Source organism: Polypterus senegalus, chromosome 4, assembly GCF_016835505.1.
Source record: "Polypterus senegalus isolate Bchr_013 chromosome 4, ASM1683550v1, whole genome shotgun sequence".
Classification (NCBI taxonomy): domain Eukaryota; kingdom Metazoa; phylum Chordata; class Cladistia; order Polypteriformes; family Polypteridae; genus Polypterus; species Polypterus senegalus.
This window is the reverse complement of record NC_053157.1, coordinates 206,694,398-206,715,619: the sequence shown is the minus strand read 5'-3', so window position 1 is coordinate 206,715,619 and position 21,222 is coordinate 206,694,398. Positions and strand designations below refer to the sequence as shown.

General features: G+C 39.9%; 1 protein-coding gene across 1 annotated transcript in view; it reads right to left on the bottom strand.

Moving 5' to 3' along the window:
- ccdc166 (coiled-coil domain containing 166) overlaps positions 1 to 16,673 on the bottom strand; it is a 35,853-nt gene extending 19,180 nt beyond the window's left edge. Inside the window, exons 1-4 of the mRNA XM_039752815.1 lie at positions 16,624 to 16,673; positions 9,068 to 9,193; positions 5,114 to 5,167; positions 2,530 to 2,584 (exon numbers count right to left, since the gene is read on the bottom strand). Coding sequence (XP_039608749.1) covers positions 2,530 to 2,584; positions 5,114 to 5,167; positions 9,068 to 9,168 — 210 coding nt within the window. The 5' untranslated portion in view covers positions 9,169 to 9,193; positions 16,624 to 16,673. The remainder of the gene's footprint in view (positions 1 to 2,529; positions 2,585 to 5,113; positions 5,168 to 9,067; positions 9,194 to 16,623) is intronic.
- Positions 16,674 to 21,222: the final 4,549 nt, after the last annotated feature.

Sequence of the window (21,222 nt, the reverse complement as noted above, 5' to 3'; positions counted from 1 at the left end):
ATGTGAGACTTGTTATTTTTAGGTAAGATCACACAGCTGGCAATATAATTAGCATGGAGTTGTACATAGCCAACTCATATTCTGAGACACAACCAACAAGGCAATAGTCTACAGAAACCATGTAGCCACCATTTCAGAATGCCACAAATATTAGAGACAGAGAAGTATATGACATTATATAATGATTCTCCAAAGGTGGCGCCATGATGGCCTGTCATGACAGAGCAGGAGTAATGATGGGGATCATGAAAGGACACTCACTTAGATGTTTGTCCAACTGATAAATGCATGAGTGAGCCATTCTTGATGTACAGACCAGTGCTTTCCAAACACGGTCCTGGAGATCCACAGTGGCTGCAGGTTTTTGTTCCAACCAGATTCACAATCAAGAGATAATAATTAATCTCATTTAATTAGCTGTTCTTGTTCCAGAACTTATTCTGCATTCAGAAAAGCATAGCAGTATGATTTTTACTTTTTTAAGACTAGGGGGCACTGCACCCTGCTCGCTTCGCTCACCAACCCCCAGGCGGGCACTATGCGCTACCCACTTCACGGCTCTGTCGCTCGCGTATGGGGAAGCGGATGTACAATTTAAACATATTGTTATTTTCACAGGAATTGTCACATATGCATAATAGAATTAACTATTTTACATTAAAGTGAGTAATTAACCATAGTAAAAAATAGCAAAATGTAATAAATTGAAAGAAAATTATGTTTCATGTTGTGCTAGAAGTATTCGTTGTGTTATACATTTTCATTCTGTTTGGCATGGAAATTAACACGTAAATACTTTTTAAGCTTACACTTTTACTGTAAACCTTCAGTAAAAACAACATTTGGAATTAACTTTGTCAATATCGGAATTTTGATTCCTTGTTTGTACTTACATCGTGACAACGCATGTATAACTGCCCGTGAGTCAATATCGTTTCTTTCTCTCTAATAAATAAACTGACTTTTCGAATATTTGTCCCTGTGATTTGTTAATTGTCACAGCAAAAGCTATTCTAACTGGAAACTGTGAACGTTTTAATACGAATGGCATATCAAGATCTCCTTTAGTGTCTAATGTTATCCGCGGAAGATGTACTACATTACCATTCTTGTTGCCTGTTAAAATTTTACATGTCAGAATTGTTCGACCAATTTTGAATGCAACTAATCTTTTCCTATCGCATAGCCCATCACTCAGACATAAATTACGCAATAACATTATGATACATCCTTCTGTCAACAGTAATTCGGCTGGTGGAGGACCGGACGGTGCTCACAGTTGTGCTGTAGATATTCTACGGGATATTGTAAGTTGATGTTTTCCTCTTACACACCATCACCACCGACTGTTTCAGCATAGTCTGTTGATACACATTTAACCAATTTGCCGTGTAACCGATCGACAATTTTCGCATTCATTTGTTTGACTTCATTGTTTCTCAGTGCTAGGATTGCCCCGTGTACTCATTTCTTCTGTTGATAACCCTTTGGGATGAAATTTTTCAATAAGATTTGGACATAATACAGTAAGTCTTCTTTTATTGGGAACTTAAACTGAGGAAAACGTAAACTTTTATAACAGCTGAGAGAGCAGGAACTGTGTCTGACAAAAGCATTTGCACAAATGAGAGGTGAGAGGACCGTGGGTGTGGGCCGTTAACTGGAAATGGTTGAGAGGAGGGTGGAACCTGAAAAAAATCTCTTGGCAATAGTCTTGTCTTGTCTCAAGATTTTCTTTTATAATAGAGAGACATTTCGAAATATTTCTATTTTTGCTATAGCTTTAAATGTTTATCACTCTTTTTTAATTTTATTATTTACTCTATTTCTGTGTAGTTTTTTCCCCTCATTGAGGAGACACATGGCTAAATAACACTGAAAGATGAAAGGCTGCAACTGCTTCAATATCAGACCCAGTAAATAGTAAATAATCAGTTCAATAACAAGTAAACCTGGAAAATCAGGATGTAAAACAGGATGAAATTATTGTTAAAATGTACAGTATATTATCACCATATAACTGCTTAGTACATTTTAATAAACATTTAGCAAACTTAGTTTTCTAATTTTTACATTGACTCCAAAACATAGAAACTGGAAAGTAACTGCTCACTTAATTAAGCAAGAAGTCCAATTAAAAACAGAAGTTGGTTGGAGCAAAAACGTGAAGCCACAGGGGGTCCCCAGAATTGAGTTTGAGGACCACCGGTATAGACTTGCAAGTATAAGTGTGCTGGGGACATCTTCATCTGACCCTGTCTGGTCTTCACCAGTAAATTTAAGCCGGATGTGGGGTCTCTAAACGTGGTCATGAGTACAATGGAGTGGAAAAACTGACTCATTTGCCGAACTGTTTAATCTGATCTTCTATAATCTTGCAAACTACAATCATACTTCTGGAAGCAAAAATCTGCAACAGTGTGTATTAGTAATTGACAGTCATGGTGTGTTTTCTTCTTACCCCAGGAGGAATGTTACGATAATAAACAATAAAGTGTGCACACCAAGACAGTTTCTTATAATACGTACATTCTCCAGTTGTGTCTGTCGAACCTCTTCCTGAAGAAATTCATTTTCATGCCGCCTGCAATCAGCATTGTTAAGGACCATTACAAACAATGTGAAGATGTTGTTATGCACTTTCATTTCTTTTTTAAACCTTTTTCATGGGAAGGTCCATGTGTGAATTGTATGTGACATAGACAGTTCAACTTTGTTGTATGTTGTATGTTTTTGACACAGCATTTCTCGCTAAGCTACTGAAGTACGCTTACAAAATAAAGCAAACTCTGCATGCAGCGAAAATGTACTTCTCCAGCTAGATTCCATGCTTAGAACCATCAACCCCTTTGCTAATCATACAAACACATGCATGAAATCGCTCAGTCCAAACCAACAGCATTTGTACGAGTGGTTTTCAAGGAAAACGCTAAGGAGGATTTACGACGATACAATGCCCTGACATTGCAGCGATTTTCGTCGGAGAAGATGGCGAAACACCTGCCGAAAGGGACATTTGCATCTATCCGATACGCAACTCCTGTAAACAGATTTCCATACTCAATATGAAGTGCGATCCTATGGTTGAGACACTTTTATTCCCTTACGGAGACATTGGATAGCACAAACATTTACAACATGTTTCCGATAAAAGAACCGCCAAGCAAATAAGGCTTACTCAATGCCAATTTTATGTATACAGATTAACAATGAGGAATACATTTAGTATTTTGCACTCCAGTGGCAAACTATTCCAACAGTATGTCGTAGATGCGTATGTTAAAACAGAGGGCGCCCATCTCAACTATCTCAGATTTCATCAACAAGATCTGCGTGTGGAACAATACAAAGGACTATCAGACGCACTGCAAGCAAAGGCTGAAAATAACAACGTACATGTAGACAAAATGATCATATTACCATTCACATTTCCAGGAAGTCCAAGATACATGCAACAAAACTAGCAGGATGCCATGGCCATCATACGTAAATTCCGAAAGCCTGATTTATTTATCACTTTCACATGTAATCCTGCTTGGCCGAAAATTCTACATGCACATTGCGTCTATCAAGAAGTATGTATTTCTTCTTGATTTTTGAATTCCTTTCTCACCATTTTCCATTCCTATTCTTACACCGGACATCGGCTAGTTTACTACTAAAACGGCATTTTTTGGGCTTATTTTTAGTTAACTTGCTTGTTATGATCTACGGTGAGCTGGTGCCCTGCCCGTGGTTTGTTTCCTGCCTTGCGCCCTGCGTTGACTGGGATTGGCTCCAGCAGACCCCCGTGACCCTGTAGTTAGGATATAGTGGGTTGGATAATGGATGAATGGATGCTTGTTATGATTCAGATCCCTTAATTGATGATTATTTTTTTTAACAGCTCCATTTAAGTTTTAATTGTTGCCTGCTGTCTTAACCAGCCATTAGTTAATAATGAGGTGCAAATGACAAAGAAACCGCCAGCTCTCCAGCTAACATTTTCCCATTTTAATCTGAGTATATGCGCCATGGTGCATGTGTGTTAAGAAAATATTTTGAAAAATAAATGAGAAAAATGGGAAGGACCAAGAAGTTCAAATCTGTTCAGGGCCACAAAATATATGGATGATGTTCTCAGAAATTTATTTTCAAAAATCTATAATGCGATAAAGATTTGTCTTGTAAGAATGAAAGAACTAACAAGCCATGTAGTTAAACACCAAGTTTCATTATCTGAAAAGGCCTGTCATCTAATTACAAAACTGGTCGGAACAAAAACCTGCAGCCACTGTGGTCCTCCAGGACCATAACTGAGGACCCCCATGTATATACAGTACATACTATACATAATTTTAGTAGATCTAGGCCTAAATGAGTTTGCTGTCATTTAGGGGCATCATAGTGAGGCTGCCTGAGGACATGTCACTATGTGAGATTTTCCACTTAACGCAATGCCTCGAGATGTGTCCTTTATGTAAGATACGGTTTTACTGTACTGAGGCATGAGAAAGGAACGGAGTAGAAATTACAGACTTACAGAATTAGCCAGCAGGTGGTGTTAAAGCAATATATTACCCATTGCTGTAAATGACGAGCCTCACTATTTGACCAGATAGTAAGCAGATTGGATGACTTTGTAGAAAATGAACACTGAAGTTGATCCTGCACTGTAAACAAACAATTATGTCTTCTGGATAGACAAGCTCTTTCTTGAGGTGGATTTTAAAAAGTCAGTCCTGGCTCAAGACCAAACTAGTGGGGAGGCAAATGAAATACTGCTGCGGTGCCAGGCCTGCACATGTTAATCTTTTTTTAAAATTTCCCTGAAAACTTTTCGTATTCTGTGGCTCAGACTTGTGTGTCAGGCAGTGCCACCTGGTGGCTAAGATACTGAACAGTACAGCACATGGCTGCCTTTTCAATGCCCACCATTTAATCACTTTGCGATTTTGAGCAAATCACATTACCACATTAACATTTGCACTATGTCAGTGAAGTGCTATGGGATGTTGTTCACTTTAATAATAAATTACATTTAGCACATTTCCAAAGTGTTCAGGTCGTATTAATTTCAGCTTGTGAAAAATCAGTCCAGATGGCACAGAAAAGTGATAGTTTGTAAGGATACAGATTTTCTGCTTTCAGTTTCAGTTCTTCCAGGTGTTCTGACAGCTGTTCATACCTGAAATTATACAATGCACTATTAACAAGAGACAACTTTAAATAAACCTAATGTTTATCGATAGTAGCTAAATATTTATTTAATACTCCCATAGGAACCCAAGTTTAGAAAGGGGCTGATAGTGTCTGTCAACCCACTGCCCTACAGGCATGAAAGATATCTTCAGAAAAATGAGGTGAAACAGGATCAAGAAAATGTATGTAAGCTTTGGGCTAGCGCCATTAGACACATATATCTTGTAGTCTGTTTTTCTTAAAATTGCAATGAAGAACAAAGAGAACCTGTTGTCAAGTATTAATTACCTAATGTGCAGGACACAACACAGAGCCAATCATAAGTAAAGAATTAAAGTACACATCGTCACTTTTGTCCTTTCAAGTTTTACAGTATATATTCATGGACAGACTACAAGAGAGTCTACACAAGCATGGGGGACATAAGAATGACCGTTTTACCTGGTCTACAAGCCTTTAGGAGGAAGTACTGACGCAATGGTACACTGTGACGTTACACAGATCAATAACATTAAAACCCCTAACAGGTAACTTGAATAACATTGATTATCACGTTACAATGGCAACTGCCAAGGGGTGGGATATACAGTGTTAGGCAGCAAGTGAACAGTCGGTCCTTGAATGTTGGAAGCAGAATAAAAATGGGTAAGCGTAAGAATCTGTGGAACTGCAACAACAGCCAAACTGTGATGGCTAGACAACTTGGTTAGAGCATCTCCAAGACAGCAGGTCTTGTGGGGTTGTTTCCAGTATGCAGTGGTTAGTATCTACTAGAAGTGGCCCGTATCTACTAGAAGTGGTCATGGAAGGACAACTGGTGAACTGGAGACAGGGTTATGGGTGCCTAAGGCTCATTGATGCTTGTGGGAAGTGAAGGCTAGTCTGTCTGGTCTGAGCCCATAGAAAAGCTACTGTAGCACAAGTTGCTGAAAAACAATGTTGGCCATGAGAGAAAAAGCTGGCAGAACATGCAGTGCATCACATACCTGCAGACGGGTCAGAAGCCGTGAGCAATTGAAGAAGAAGGTGGACTGGTCTGATCAATTGCATTTTCTTTTAGATCACATGGACTGTCAGGTGTGTGTCCATATTCTACCCGAGGAGAAGATGGCAACAGAATGCACTATGGGAAGAAGGCAAGCCGGTGGAGGAGGTGTGATTCTCTGAACGATGGTCTGCTGGGAAACCTTGGGTCCTGGTATTCACAGATGTCACTTTGACATATACCACCTACCTAAAGATTGTTGCAGACCATGTAAACCTTCATGGCAAGGATATTCCCTCATGACAGTGGCCGCTTTCATTAGGATAACACACCCTGCCACACAGAAAAACATGCTCAGGAATGGTATGAGGAACATGTCAAAGAGTTCAAGGTGTTGACTCGGCCTCTAGATTAACCAGATCTCAATCTGATTGATCAGCTTTGGGATGTGCTAGAAAAACAAGTCAGATCGATGGAAGCCCCAGCTCACAACTTACAAGACTTAAAGGATCTGCTGCTAACGTCTTGGTACCCAACACCACATTACACCTTCAGAGCTTGTGTGGAGACCATGCCTCAAAAGGGCAACGCTGCTTTGGCAACACAAGGGTGACCTACACAATATTAGACAGGTGGTTTTAATGATGTGACTGATCAGTGTATGTGCGTTAGATAATAACATTATTATTATTGTTGTTATAATTATTATTGTATGGCTTTTTGCTTAATCTCTTACTTTTTATCCGCTCTAGGCAGATTTATAGCTGTGCCATACTCTGTCTGTCTATTTTTTCATAATTGATTAGCGGGATTCCAAGGGATATTTAGATTTGGATATTTTTTATCTTTATCCACGGACACGTGCTGCTTAATCACCTTTTCATGGCGTTGCTTGGATTGTTTTATACTACAACTACGAAACTCACTTCACTACAGACAGGTGATTACTGCTGAACTATTTATGTGTCTCCTAAAACCAACTGGCTGCACCGACCAAGATTTAGGTGTGTCATAATAAATACTTACATGATCAATTATTTTGTGTTTTATATTTGTAAGTAGTTTAGACCTCTTTGAAGAAACCCATTTTCACTTTAACATTAAATAACCCTCTCCTGTTAATCAGCAACATGAAAGCCAAATTAAATCCACTGTGATTCAATGTTGTATAATAATAAAATGACAATAAAACTTCCAAAGGGATGAATATTTCTTATTGAGACTGCACCATCATGTGTTGAACTTGATGTCTACTGTTCTCCCATTCAGGCTAGAGTTCTCACATGACTCACTTAGTGGTAAGTGATGAGCTCCCTGGAAGACTACAATGATTACTCTAACAAAACACACACAACATCCCAGAACATGAATATATTTATCAACATAACAATTCAAACAGAATGGCTTACATTAATACCCTATTTTGGCAAATACTCATTCATTTATTTCACAAACATGTCTATTCCAATACAGGGTCATGTGCCCCAGCAGTTTTGGGGACAGGACAGATTGCAGCCCTGGCAGTGTCCACCGAAGGGGCATGGCGACTTATGTGACTTTATTTAAATACACCAAAAAATGTACAGTTTCCAATTAACCTAAACTAAACGCCTTTGGAGTATGGGAATGTTGGAATTACTGGAAAAGCCCCCAACATATGGAGAACATATTAGGAAACCAGTGCACTGGAGCTGCAAATTGGCAGCAGTAAGCACTTCATCACCATGCCTCTCTTCTGCTTTAGAACTATTTTGCATTGACCTAACATGTTCATTTTATGGTAGTAAGAAAAATAGAAAACAAAAAAAAAAATAAATAAACATTTTAAACACTCTTTCATTAAGTCAGAGGTAAAGTAATATCTGATGGTATCTACCATATCTCAGGGAATGCGTTGTGCTGCAAGGTGGCCTCTCTGTTACCGAAGTGACACCGTTAAAGTATTAACACTCATTAGGACATCTGCTTAACTAACTAATATGGCATTACATTACAGTCTTTAAAATTACAGATTTCATGTTTAAGGTCTTACCCAAGGAAAAATGATTTTTAGTGGAGGGTATCAGGGCCGTTCTTAGCAGTTTGGGGGCCCTACACGGTTCAGAAATGTGCGGGGTAACCCTGAGCTCAGGAAGATGTTCTAATAAAACATCTGGAAAAGGCCTTAGATGACCAGTAGGCCCACATGTACGCTTATGTGTATGCAGAGTGGTAAAATCTAGATCTGGTAAAGGCCAGTAATATAGGGATATTTCATGATTTTATGGGGATCTCTCTGAATGAATCCGAAACCAATCTCTAAAATTAACGTTTGCTATAGTGCATTGGCAAAGTTACGACGGCATAACAATATTATTAGGGATTTAGGTGAAGATTGCAATTTGGATAATAAGAACGAGGATTAGGAATGTAGGGCCTATGTGATATATTAGCTTTACGTTTAACTAATAATTCAAATAATAATATATGATAGTCTCAAAACGCACCATCCGCCACCGATCCACGTTGTGCAATGGTTTATCTAGACTGAGCGATCGTTATTTATACATTCCCAGTCCCACTATGTGCTACCCCCTACTCCTACCCTTTCCCCTCCAAATTTGACTCAGAATGATAAAATTTAGGATGAGGAGGGTATCGTGATACAAGACGTGAGGAACTGGCACCGACGGCTGCAGTGCCAGGGGCATGACAGGGGCCCCAGGCCCACACCCCGACAACAAAAGAAAAAAAAATTGTAAGTCAGGGCCGCGACGGGGCCCCCATGCAGATGTGGCGTTTGCGTATGCCTAAGAACGTCGCTGAGGGTATTATTCTATGATTGAGGGCTCACTTGTAATGAAAAGTGACACACTAGGACAGAGGATATAAAGGTGAACTAAATTGTGCGAAACAGCTTACTCCTTTTTCAAGATGGCCTCTTTTTCATCAGGATCTAGGCCCGATTCCTCGGCTTCAGATACACTTGACTCGGCAACTGCCTTCTTCTTTTTCTTGGGCATCCTGTCAATCTACCAGAGGCTGCACCTATGGACAGGAATTCAAAAAGAGAGCTGGTCAGTAGCTCAACAGTAAGAAAACTATGACATTTACTTCATTTATGGAGACCTGACTGGCAGACTTTTTCCCTTGCATCAGTTTTTTGAGGATGACTCAAGGCTGAAGAAGTATTAGGATTCCAAGGAAAGGGTGTCCATCATCTATTCTGTTACAGCAGTCACGTGGTGTGTGCATTCTCACGATGAAGACGTAGGCCAGTGAAGTGTATGTTTGTGGGACTTCAAATCAGGGGCCTTATTAAGTTGCAATGTAACTAATTATTATTACGGATTGTTAACTAACTGTCATATATGATCAGTGACCTAAATGGACGGAGGTGAGTAGAAAGTAAAAACGCATTGTTTCAGGTATTACACAGTGAACAACAAAAAGGGCATAAATAAAGAGCAGACACTCTGAACAATTACAATTGCTTGGAAAAAGAAAACAGATATGGAGGAACATTTAAGAATTTGCTTATGAATTTAGGTTAATGGCTATAATTTGAGGTAAACCATAATGGAGTCGAATTGCTATTGGGTATTACCTGCTATTTTATCCAATAAGGATGTTAGATTTCAAAAAAAGTAAAATAACTGCTTAAATTACATGGAACACAGTCCTTAAAGACCCTACACTGAAGGTCACATTTGAACAAGTGGGTTTGATAACGAGACACCCGGTCACCTTGCAAAATGGCGAATTTTGAAGCACTTGTATGATAAAGGGCAGGAGAGTTATGAACTGAGTAACACTGCTGCCTTACAGGCCATCCCTCTCCGTCTAACTCTTACCCTAAGCCTTATGTAATGTTTGTCTTGGTCCCTTCCACCATGATCTGTTTCTCCTACATCTCTTGAGCATGCTGTCAGGTCAAATGGTGTCTCTAAATCGCCCCAGAATAAGCATGGTATATGTACGTCTTGGACGTGATGGACTTCTGCATTCAACAGCAACATTTATTTATATAACACATTTTCATACAAAAAAAAAATGTAGCTCAAAGTGCTTTACATAATGAATAATAGAAAAATAAAAGACACAGTAAGAAAATAAAATAAGTCAACATTAATTAACATAGAATAAGAGTAAGGTTCAATGGCCAGGGTGGACAGAAAAAACATAAAAAAACTCCAGACGGCTGGAGAAAAAATAAAATCTGTAGGGATTCCAGACCATGAGACCACCCATCCTCTGGGCATTCTTCCTAACATAAATGAAACAGTCCTCATTGGATTTAGGGTTCTCACGGAAGATCTTGATGATGATGGTCACGTAGACTTCTGGCTTTTAGTCCATCAATGTTGGAGCAGCATGATGCTTTGAGTAGGTGGTGGCGGCGCAGGTACCATTCTTTACAGGTACACTTGTCGCTGCTGAGAACGTCTCCAGTAGTCTGCCACAGCGGCACTCCAAGTGTTTTGGACCGAGGACAAGTTTGTTAGGACATAGCGGGTTGGGAAATGACTGACTGACATGTTTGTTAATGTCCATTGTAACAGATGAACACTGGAGTCTGATAGTCTCTTATTAGCTTAATTCTTTGTTACATCTTCCAATGTCCATCCATCCAGTATCCAACCCGCTATATCCTAACTACAGGGTCAAGGGGGTCTGCTGGAGCCAATTCCAGCCAACACAGGGCGCAAGGCAGGAAACAAACCCCGGGCAGGGTGCCAGCCCACTGTTATCTTTTAAAAGGTGTTTACAGTACAGGAAAAATACTAAAGATTCAAATCACATTTCACAGTCTAAAATTTCATCATTTCATGGTACTGGCACTCTTTTTTTTTCGTTTTTAGTTCTATGGATTTATCATTATTCTGCGATTCATTTACTGCTCGTCACTCAGTTGCATTTGGCAGTAAAATGCATATTTCCACTACCACTGGACTGGCCTCCCACCCAGAACTGTATTGTGTGGCTCTGTCTCGTCATGATCCTGAATTTGAATAAATCGGTTTAAAAATAAATGGGTGAAGTTCTGAAAACACAGCTGGCGAACAGCTGGTGTTTAATTAACGTTTCTGCTGAAGGTATGTTTGGATTTGTTGAACTATTAAGTCAATTTACAGTTATTCGTTATGTGTTAGAAATATTATGCAGTGTTTATTTAAGTAACATATTCCGAGGAAGCAGTATGGATGGAAAACACCATGTCATACTACCTGGAGCCTTGGTTGAGTTATTGGCTGTAGGTGGTGTGTTTCTTCTTATCTGCTATTATTTTTAATACAAGATGTTTTCTCACTATCAGTTTTTGTGTTCATTTTATGCTGCTGATATTCTGCTACTGCCACTAGTCTGTAGGACACCTGTAAATAAGAATTTTATTATACAAGTTATTCTCTTTGAGAATTGTATCCTCTAGATCAGCTATTCAAGTAATGTTTAGTCGTTGTTTCCCTTTTACATTTGGTCACACCTGACACGAGCACGTCAAAAATGGATAAAAAAAAAATAGAAAACCTAGAACTGAGCAGAATCTGAGGTAGTGGCAATATAACACACTTTTGAAATAAAAAACAAACATACAGTACAGGCCAAAAGTTTGGACACACCTCCCCATTCAATGTGTTTTCTTTATTTTCATGACCATTTACAGCACTCCATCACTCTCCTTCTTGGTCAAATAGCCCTTACACAGCCTGGAGTGTGTTTGGAGTCATTGTCCTGTTGAAAAATAAATGATCGTCCAACTAACCTGACTTCTGCACAACACAACTGCTGGTCCCAACCCCATTGATAAAGCAAGAAATTCCACTAAATAACCCTGATAAGGCACACCTGTGAAGTGAAAACCATTTCAGGTGACTACCTGTTGAAGCTCATCGAGAGAATGCCAAGAGTGTGCAAAGCAGTAATCAGAGCAAAGGGTGGCTATTTTGAAGAAACTAGAATATAAAACATGTTTTCAGTTATTTCACCTTTTTTTGTTAAGTACATAACTCCACGTGTGTTCATTCATAGTTTTGATGCCTTCAGTGAGAATCTACCAATGTAAATGGTCATGAAAATAAAGAAAACACATTGAATGAGGAGGTGTGTCCAAACCTTTGGCCTGTACTGTACATGTTGGTCATATCTGACCTTGGAACATCTCAAAGTGCATAAAAACAAAAAAATATTGCTAATAGTGTGCACTAACATTTATTTCCCTTTTGAAATAAAATAAATATTTTGGTCATGTACTGCGGTGGGCTGGCACCCTGCCTGGGGTTTGTTTCCTGCCTTGTGCCCTGTGCTGGCTGGGATTGGCTCCAGCTGACCCCCGTGACCCTGTAGTTAGGATATAGCAGGTTGGATAATGGATGGATGCATGAATGGTCATGTATGACCCAGACACATCACAAAGTACGTCCAACAGGATAATAAAAGAACGATCAATGCAATTAAAAGCTGTCAGGGCACAAACCCATAGCAAGCGATAACAGTAAGTAACACACATACAGTAAATAAAGCATCGCCGACACGCTGAGGGAACAGAGGTTCATTTTAAATCACCACAAGTGTGATTAGCGGGTTTTTTCTTTGTAAACAAAAAGGCCCCCAAAAAAGCCTCATTTGTTTCAGGAAAATGTGGTAAGCAGTGCACTTGCTGACGCTAAGAAAGTGCACCTTCCTCTTCTGCATATCAAACACAGCCGAATGTGATGTTAACTTTTCAAAGAACATTTACAGAAAGGAACGTGATCATCACGCCGGAGCGACAAGACATCCAATTAGGATCCGAGTGCTGCTGTGCAGCGGGTGCCACCTCAGCATCACACCACTTCTGATCCCCGATAGGCCTGACAACACTGGCTCTCTGGCGGTTTTGACTATTCTGGGGGATGGGTGTCCCAATGGGTGTCCCGAGGACTCCCCCCCCACATCCCCTTCATAATGTGAATATCAGCAAAGCTACTCCTGTGGAGAGCAGAAAGGAGTTCTTTCTGTCATCTCAGAGCTGCGTGCTTTTCTTTTTTATTTTTAATGGTGGCTGGAGTGCCAATCTTGCCACCAACCTCCATGATTTCCCTGCAAGTTGGAGGACTACTTGCAGGGCTGGATGCAGTTTAATGTCATACCACAGTTCTGGGGGTCGTCAGGGATGTGTTCTGCTCCTACTCTGTTCATTACTTGCATGGACTGGGTGTTGGGCAAAGTTGAGGGGTCTTGACTTTACTCATGATGCTGTGACATTCGTGCAGTCAATGGAGGCACTGATCGGGGTGCTCGAGAGACTGAGAGAGGAGTCTGAGTGTCTGCGCTTGTGAGTGTCTTGGAGAAAAACTAAGATCCAGGCCTTTAATGACCTCTTGGGCACGGCCATCAGCAGTGTGTCTGTCTGCAGAGAGGGTGCCGACCTCTCTCAGAGGTTAACTTACCTTGGCAGTGACATTCATGTCTCTGGTGACTCTTCCTATAAAGTCAGCAGACGGATTGGGAGAGCATGGGGGGGGTCATGAGGTTGCTGGAAAGGGGAGAGTGGCACTCCCGATATCTATGCAAAAGTATGAGGGTCCAGGTCTTTAGAGTCCTGGTGCTTCCAGTCTTGCTATATGGTTGTGAGACATGGACGCTATTTATTGACCTGAGATGAAGACTGGACTCCTTTGGTATTGTGTCTTTCTGGAAAATCCTTGGGTACCATTAGTTTGACTTTGTGTTGAATGAGCGGTTGCTCATGGAGTCCCAAATGAGGCACATTACCTGCATTGTGAAGGAGTGTCAGTTACGGCACTATGGCCAAGTGGCGCGTTTCCCAGAGGGCGATCCAGCTTGTAAGATCCTTGTTGTTGGGGACCTGAGTGGATGGACCAGGCCAAGGGGTCGCCCTGGTTGCAGCAGATAGTGGGTCATATCTGGAAGGTGAGACTAGACCGTGTGTCTGCCTGTGGGGTTGCCAACCAGGATCCCTAGCGGTTTTGTTATGTGGTGGGTGCGACAATGCACTGTACCAGTGCATGCTCTCCAACCTGACCTGACCTTACAGAAAGCTATGCACATCAAGGAATACCCATGTAAAGTAATTTGAATACAGAGAAGGGATTGCAGAGTCCCTCAAGTCCAGACTTACTTCTGCCAAATGTATCCCATGTCACAACACCTCAAAAAACTCACCGAGTAAAGAAATTACAAAGGACAGTGACAATTCAGAATTCTAACACAGCTGCTAAGCCAAAGTCATGCAAAAAGGGCAGACTGCCTAAATGTACAGGACGCAAATTACTCACGACACATAGGAGGTGGGCACATATAGAAAGCAGGAACACAACAGATTATATCAGTGGTTCTCAACCTAACAAAAAGGGGGGCGCGAAGATGTGAAAAAAAGAAAATCAAAAATATGAAAAAAAACATCTGTTGAAACCAAAACAAATTAACTTAAACTACATTCTGATACTAGAACAATAAATATAGTGTTAGATAAATGTCGATAAAAGTTAAGCAGGTATAATAAAATATGTATCTACATTTCAAAAAAATGTTAGAGGGGGCGCAATTAAAACTGTTATGAAAACTCGGGTCGCAAATACTTAAAGATTAAGAAACGCTGGATTATATGAAATCTAGGGTGAGACATTGTGGCGCACTCAAAGAGAGCTCTGAACGGAAAGTCTAGTCATGCCGTAACACTGATCTCTAACAGCATGTCTTGTGAAGAGAAGCAGGAGGTTTCAGCAACCGACCCTGAATTGCTAAAGAATGTAGTAATTCAAAAAGAATTTGTTTTTTTAATAATTATGACTCGGAAGGTTACAGTGTACTTGCTTCAGAGCATGAGAGTGATAATTCCTTTTCAATTAATTATTTTAACTTTTAGTTATTGTATTTTAAAAAATCGCCTTATTCATAAGGCATAACAAAAGAGGTATTAAGTACACTTACCACTAGGGGCAGTGTTATTCTAAGTGGTGGTTCTTTACGACTACAGAAGTTTCACAACTAATGAAAGCTCAGAGTTGCTACCCATTTTGAATGAAAAGGAGCCGATTGATGTAAGGCTGTAGATAAAACAGTTTTGCCGAGTCCTTTCTTTGTGAATATTCAGACATCGTAACACTATGCCTTGTCTTTGTGGCACCTTAACAATCACAGACTCGTAATCGTTATCTCACTTTCTTTTGCTGTCTCCATTATTGGTGGATATAAAGAGTGACCTATCTGGGCTCAGGACTGCAAGGCATTTTCAATATTAAGGAGCTGTACATACTGTTATTTTATGTACTATTTATTTTGGAAATCCACAGACACCATTCTGCAGGGCTAGGCTCTGGCCCCCGTGACATGAATTGGATTCAGCAGACCAGAATATTGTCTCTTTTATGACACCATGCCCAACCTTCAATTCATTTCAATACCCATAGACCCTTAGCCGTATCTTCTTCGAGTTACTTTAAGGCAGATGGACAGCTTTAGGGTGGTCAGTGGGACAGTGGCTAATACTTCTTCTCTTACCGTTTGCATTGTGTAGATTTGGGATCACATTACTGTATTTTTTTTTTCAGGTACCACATTTTCCTCCCACATCTCAAAGACATACATGTTAGTTTAACAGATGTCTCTAAACAGGCCCAGTAAGAAGGAGTGTCGCTGTGCGAGTGCGTGTGCCCAGCAATAACCTGGCGTCTCATCTTGGGCTCTTTCCTGCTTCACAGAGTCTAATGCCAGATAGGCTCCAGCTCCCATAATTTTGTAATGGGAAAGGTGAATTCATAAGCTAGAGAAAAGGATAAGCCGGTTGAAAATAAAACTTAGTTGATGGGTGTTTCAGAATGTATGTCTCCCTTTTGTCTGTAGATGCAATTTGATGCACTTTGATTATACTTTGGGCATCCATAATGAATATAATTAACATATATTTAGTATTATCTATTTTATTTATTTTTTTCAAAGCTTATAACATTGAAAATTTGAACACTGGGGTTTATTTCTACCACTTAGTGATGGACAGCTAGTATAATATGGACATATTAAAGCTATTGAAGTAAAAGAAATGGTTCAGCATGTCTAAAACGGATAAGTACACGCATTTCCAATTGCTTTATACTTAGTAAAAACCTAGAACTTTCTAATATAATTACAGATAATTATTGATATATGTGTATCCGTATTTGCATCTTAGCATACTTAAGATAATTATTTTTATATGCATATTTGTGGATTTTTATGTCTGCTGCCGTAACATTGCAATTTCTTTTGTTTTTTAAAAAAAGTTCCTGAGTATATATCTAAAAACTTTTCCGTACTTTAGGAGACTATTGAGTGTCCCTAAAAGGATTTTTGCACCTTTGAGGTATGTCTTAATATTTATAACAATGTTCTTTAACAGAAACAAATCTCAGTTTAGTACCCCCTTTCAAAAATAAAAGTCATAACGACTGTAAAGTTAGAACTTTCTATGAAAAGAAGAACAAATCAAAACAACATACCAGGTACCTGTCGCAGGCGTAAAGCGTCTCCGTCGTCTCGGAGACCAGACTACGGAAATTGACGCTTAATGTATACGTCATCAGAGGGCGCCCAAAAGCCGACCGTAGTGATAGTCTCTATAGCATAAGTACTTCTAGGACGCATAGTACGAGGCCGGTGGTGATATTTCGGGGGCACCTGTCGTTGAAATAGTTGTCTAAACAATTAAAAAAAAAAAATCTTGTTTTCAATGTACACGGACACTCTGTTGGTTTTGTGTCTGTTTCTGGCCAACTGAAATAGTGTGGTGCGGAGGTGTCACCCATTGCATGGCTGCACTCGGGTCCTAATCTGGGATCCTAAATTGGTTTCTGTTGTGGTGGGTGCAGTAATCAGCGTGTGCCTCTAACCTCTCTCTTTCTCAGGCCTGTTCTGATATTCAGCGCTTCTGTTGATTTTTTTTTATCATTCTATCATAATTAAATAGATGAATATTTATACATCTCAGAACGGATGATTTCAGAAGTGAAGTCACTTAATGTTCTTGTGGTTCAGGCGGGCATGCGTACATTAATTATTTTGATGGTGTTGCGTTATTATCGCGTATATAGCACTTAGTATTTTTTTCGAAATCTTTCCTCCAACATTTGCACTTTTATGACATTATTTTTGTAGTCTGATAGTTTACAATATGTATCCCTCGCGCTGCCTTCTCAATCACTTAATGCTCAAAACAGACTCTTTGGATTCAAGTGAGGACTGTGGGCTCTATAGCTTCACACATTTCTACAAGAACGATGTCGTGATTGTATGCTAGTTCTAAAAATGCACGTTTTGTTAAAAGTGTGCCCCTCATTTTCGACAGCTATTGCGGTAATACGGGTCGTGAACAGGTGGTGCTCGAACATTTAAATTTAAGTCAGTTGTCAAAACCAGAGAAATTAAGTACAGTATACCTTTCCCAAAAACACGGCGTTAAGCTGGAATTTCTGGAGTATTATTTGCTAAGTGATGCGGTCGTACTTTCGCCTTATATAGTAAGGCATCTTTGGTTTTGTTCAGTTTATCGGTGAACGCATGCATTATGAGAGGAGAAAGCAGGCTGCACAGGTTACTCGCGCATCATCCTGTAAGCAGTTGCCCCCCAGGTATGGATTTTATACGAACACCGTTTTTTCTAAACTGAAGCCAGGCGGCTTCCTGACCGATACGCAAGATTTGCTGTTCAGTTATCCGGTAAATCCGCTCCTTTGTCTATAAATCCTTACTCTTTGTTAATACTAGAAGGATCACGTTTGATGCCAGGACGACTGCATACTTTTCAGTCGCTGAAGGCTACGTCTGCATGAGTCTCTATACGGAAAAAAGTAAAGTTATTGCCACACTGAAGAAAGAACCCGCCCTCCATTGAGAACGTAATGTATTTTATCATCGACATGGGAATAACTTTTACTTTAAATCTGTTCTCGGATTTCCAGCATATTCTCTAATGTGAATTGCTTTGTAAATTATTCCTCGTTCCAGTGTTGGGTGTCTTGGAATTACTGTGAAAAGTGCTGTATAAAGTAAAATACAAAATAAATAATAATAATAATCATGACTGAATGCAATCGATGCTCTGAATTAAGATGGTTCGGTCAATTAACTATTCCCAACTCGTCCTGTATGCGTGACTGGGACTTAATGATGGACTGGCACCCTATCCAGTACTATTTGCCGCTTAACACCCTGAACTGGATTAAATTGATTTGAACATAAATTATAAATGGGTAAAATACGTTTTTTGTTTTAAAACAAATGTCTGAAAGTTTTTGCAATAATTCGGCATTTTTATTTTAGATAGTGTTCAAATGATTTTTCTACTTAAATCACATTTGACTTTTTATTGATTATAACAAAAATAAAGTGATAACTACTGCAATTTGGAGATGAGATTTGAGAATTAAGTGTTCTGTACGGTTACGTTTTGCGGGCAAGTGTCAAGCACGGACGAGATAATGGCACGCACGCGCATGACAGTGTCACGTGACAGCGCGCGCCGACAAACCGGTTTTTCTGTTCTATGGGCCATTGCCTCACCTTGCACTACAGGTTATTAACGTGCAGTAGGGACCCGTAATGACACAGTTGCCGTTGTAACACTTAAATTTTTTACTTGATCTTTGCACATAGCGTGCTGTACTGTTACATTGTGTCGTGCCAGTGCCTCAGACGTACGGGAGAGTGGCACGGGACGGTGTCACAGGACAGGCAGTGCGCGCACAATCCAGTGTCTCTGTTCTACGGGCCATAGCCTCGGCTTGCGTTACAGGTTACTGAGGTGCGTTCACATACTCCATAGCACTCCAGGCTAAGGTACACATGGACGCTCATTACAATGGATCGCAGCCATTACGCAAGTGGAGTTGCCGTTGTAAGATTTTTTTTTTCTTCTGAATGTAAACATAATTACACCACAATACGTGTTTTTTGTTTGCAATGTTTGAATTATAAGCAATACCAAGTGTTGCTTTTTAGTTCTGTATGGTTGTTAAATTGTATTTTTTACCATAAATGTTTTTTTTTACCCCAAAGGAGACACTTGCAATATTTTTTCCCCTCTTTTAAAATTGTTTTTTTGAACAGTACTGTAACATTTGACTCACAGACCAGTGCCCATTCCCCCCATCCAGCCCAAAAACAACAACAAAAAAAAATTGTAAACGCTTCCTAGATTCTTCATAATGTTAACTCTGTAATAACAGCAAAAACAGTCGCTGTTATAAAAAGTGTAATTTTCAGTTATTTCAATATTAAGTATACATGGATCGGTTTATCATTTTATAAAATGTCAGACAACTGGACCTTGTTTAAGAAATCTATGACAGAAAAACATTAGACTTTAACATGGTTTGCTTTAATATTAAGCTGTACAGAATTAACGCTAGAAATCACTTACAAAAATCTCATATTTATGGTACAAATCCTTTAAAATTGTAAATATGGTGTAAAGGATTAAAAACCGAAATAGACTGATTTCACCTGACTTGAAAAAGGCAGATGTGACAAAATACATGTCAGATGAAATGATTTATTCCAGCCAAACAATGCAGCTATTAAGCTATGTAATGCTATTAAAAATATTCTGTTTTGATACAGTTGTAATACTGTTATTTAGATAGCAAAGAACATTTATCCAACCCGCTGAATCCAAACACAGGGATCTGCTGGAGCCAATCCCAGCCAACACAGGGCACAAACCAATCCTGGGCAGGGTGCCAATCCACCGCAGGACACACACAAACGGGCCAATTTAGAATCGCCAATCCACCTAACCTGCATGTCTTTGGACTGTGGGAGGAAACCGGAGCGCCTGGAGGAAACACACGCAGACACGGGGAGAACATGCAAACTCCACACAGGGAGGTCCCAGGAAGCGAACCCGGGTCCCCTAACTGCGAGGCAGCAGCGCTACCACTATCATGCCGCCCGCAAAGAACATTGTACAGCTTATTTACTGAGAAAGTAACAGGCCTCACAAAGCAAACATTCTTAATTTTACAAATACAGAGTATGTCTCATAGCAAAAACTAAAATAATTTTGATGGGAACAGTCCATTCATTCTTACCAGTCATTTTCACTTGAATTCTTCAAAACAACATTTTAGTGGAGTTTGGAAGGCCTTAACGGTCAGTCTTGCTCTCTACCATCTACTTGGTCTCCTCTATGTGTCTGTTGTTCTTTGTGTGAAGTAAAACTTTCCGACATTGGTGTAAAATTTACCGTTATTGGTTTTCCTTCTGTCTCCATTTCTTGAAGAATCCACTCTAATAATTCCTTTCACAATTATTAAAGGGAACATCAATCATATGACCTCATACTCTCCACCGGTCTTTCCTCATAGGTCATAGCTGCCTAGTCAATCTTCTCTGAAGGTCCTATTAGTATTGCTTCTTGGCTTGGACTCCACAATTGTATCCAGAACAGGCAGATAGCTTACATAGAACCATCTCTGATATGTATATGCCATGCATTCTTTATGACTTTTTCACAATGTCTGGATGTACTGTAGATATGAGCAAGTACACTACAACTACTAGGTCTGTGTTATTAGGTGTAATGTCATGTTTCAGACCTCCCATTGAATATTTCTGGATGCAATGTTTGGATTCCTCTATAAGCAGGACATGCGGCATTAGACTACAGATAGAGGAATCTGTGAGCAAGAGAGACACTAACAATGCCTCCTTAACTGGCCCCAGAGTCCTCACAGCCATCAAATTATGCACTGCGACTCCTCTTGAGGATATCCAGGGTGCCCTGCAAGATGAAATACCTCCTTTTGGGAACACTGAAAACTCCAAAACAACCCTCAGCAACCTTCAGGATCTTGTCACAGAAAATCTCCCACATCACATTAGGATCAGCAGTAGCACCCAAATCTGCAAGTTACTTGCACAAACTGCATTCAGATTCATTAGAAATAGCCTGATGGTGTAGTCTGGCCTGGTCTAGCCTCGTTCTCCTTGTTGGTGAAAGCGAACTGGACCTAAGATGGATCTTCAGAGTAACAAGTCTATGATCAGAATTCACAACCTGGGCACTTCTGTAGGAGCCTCCAGTGTCTGCCCACAAGGAT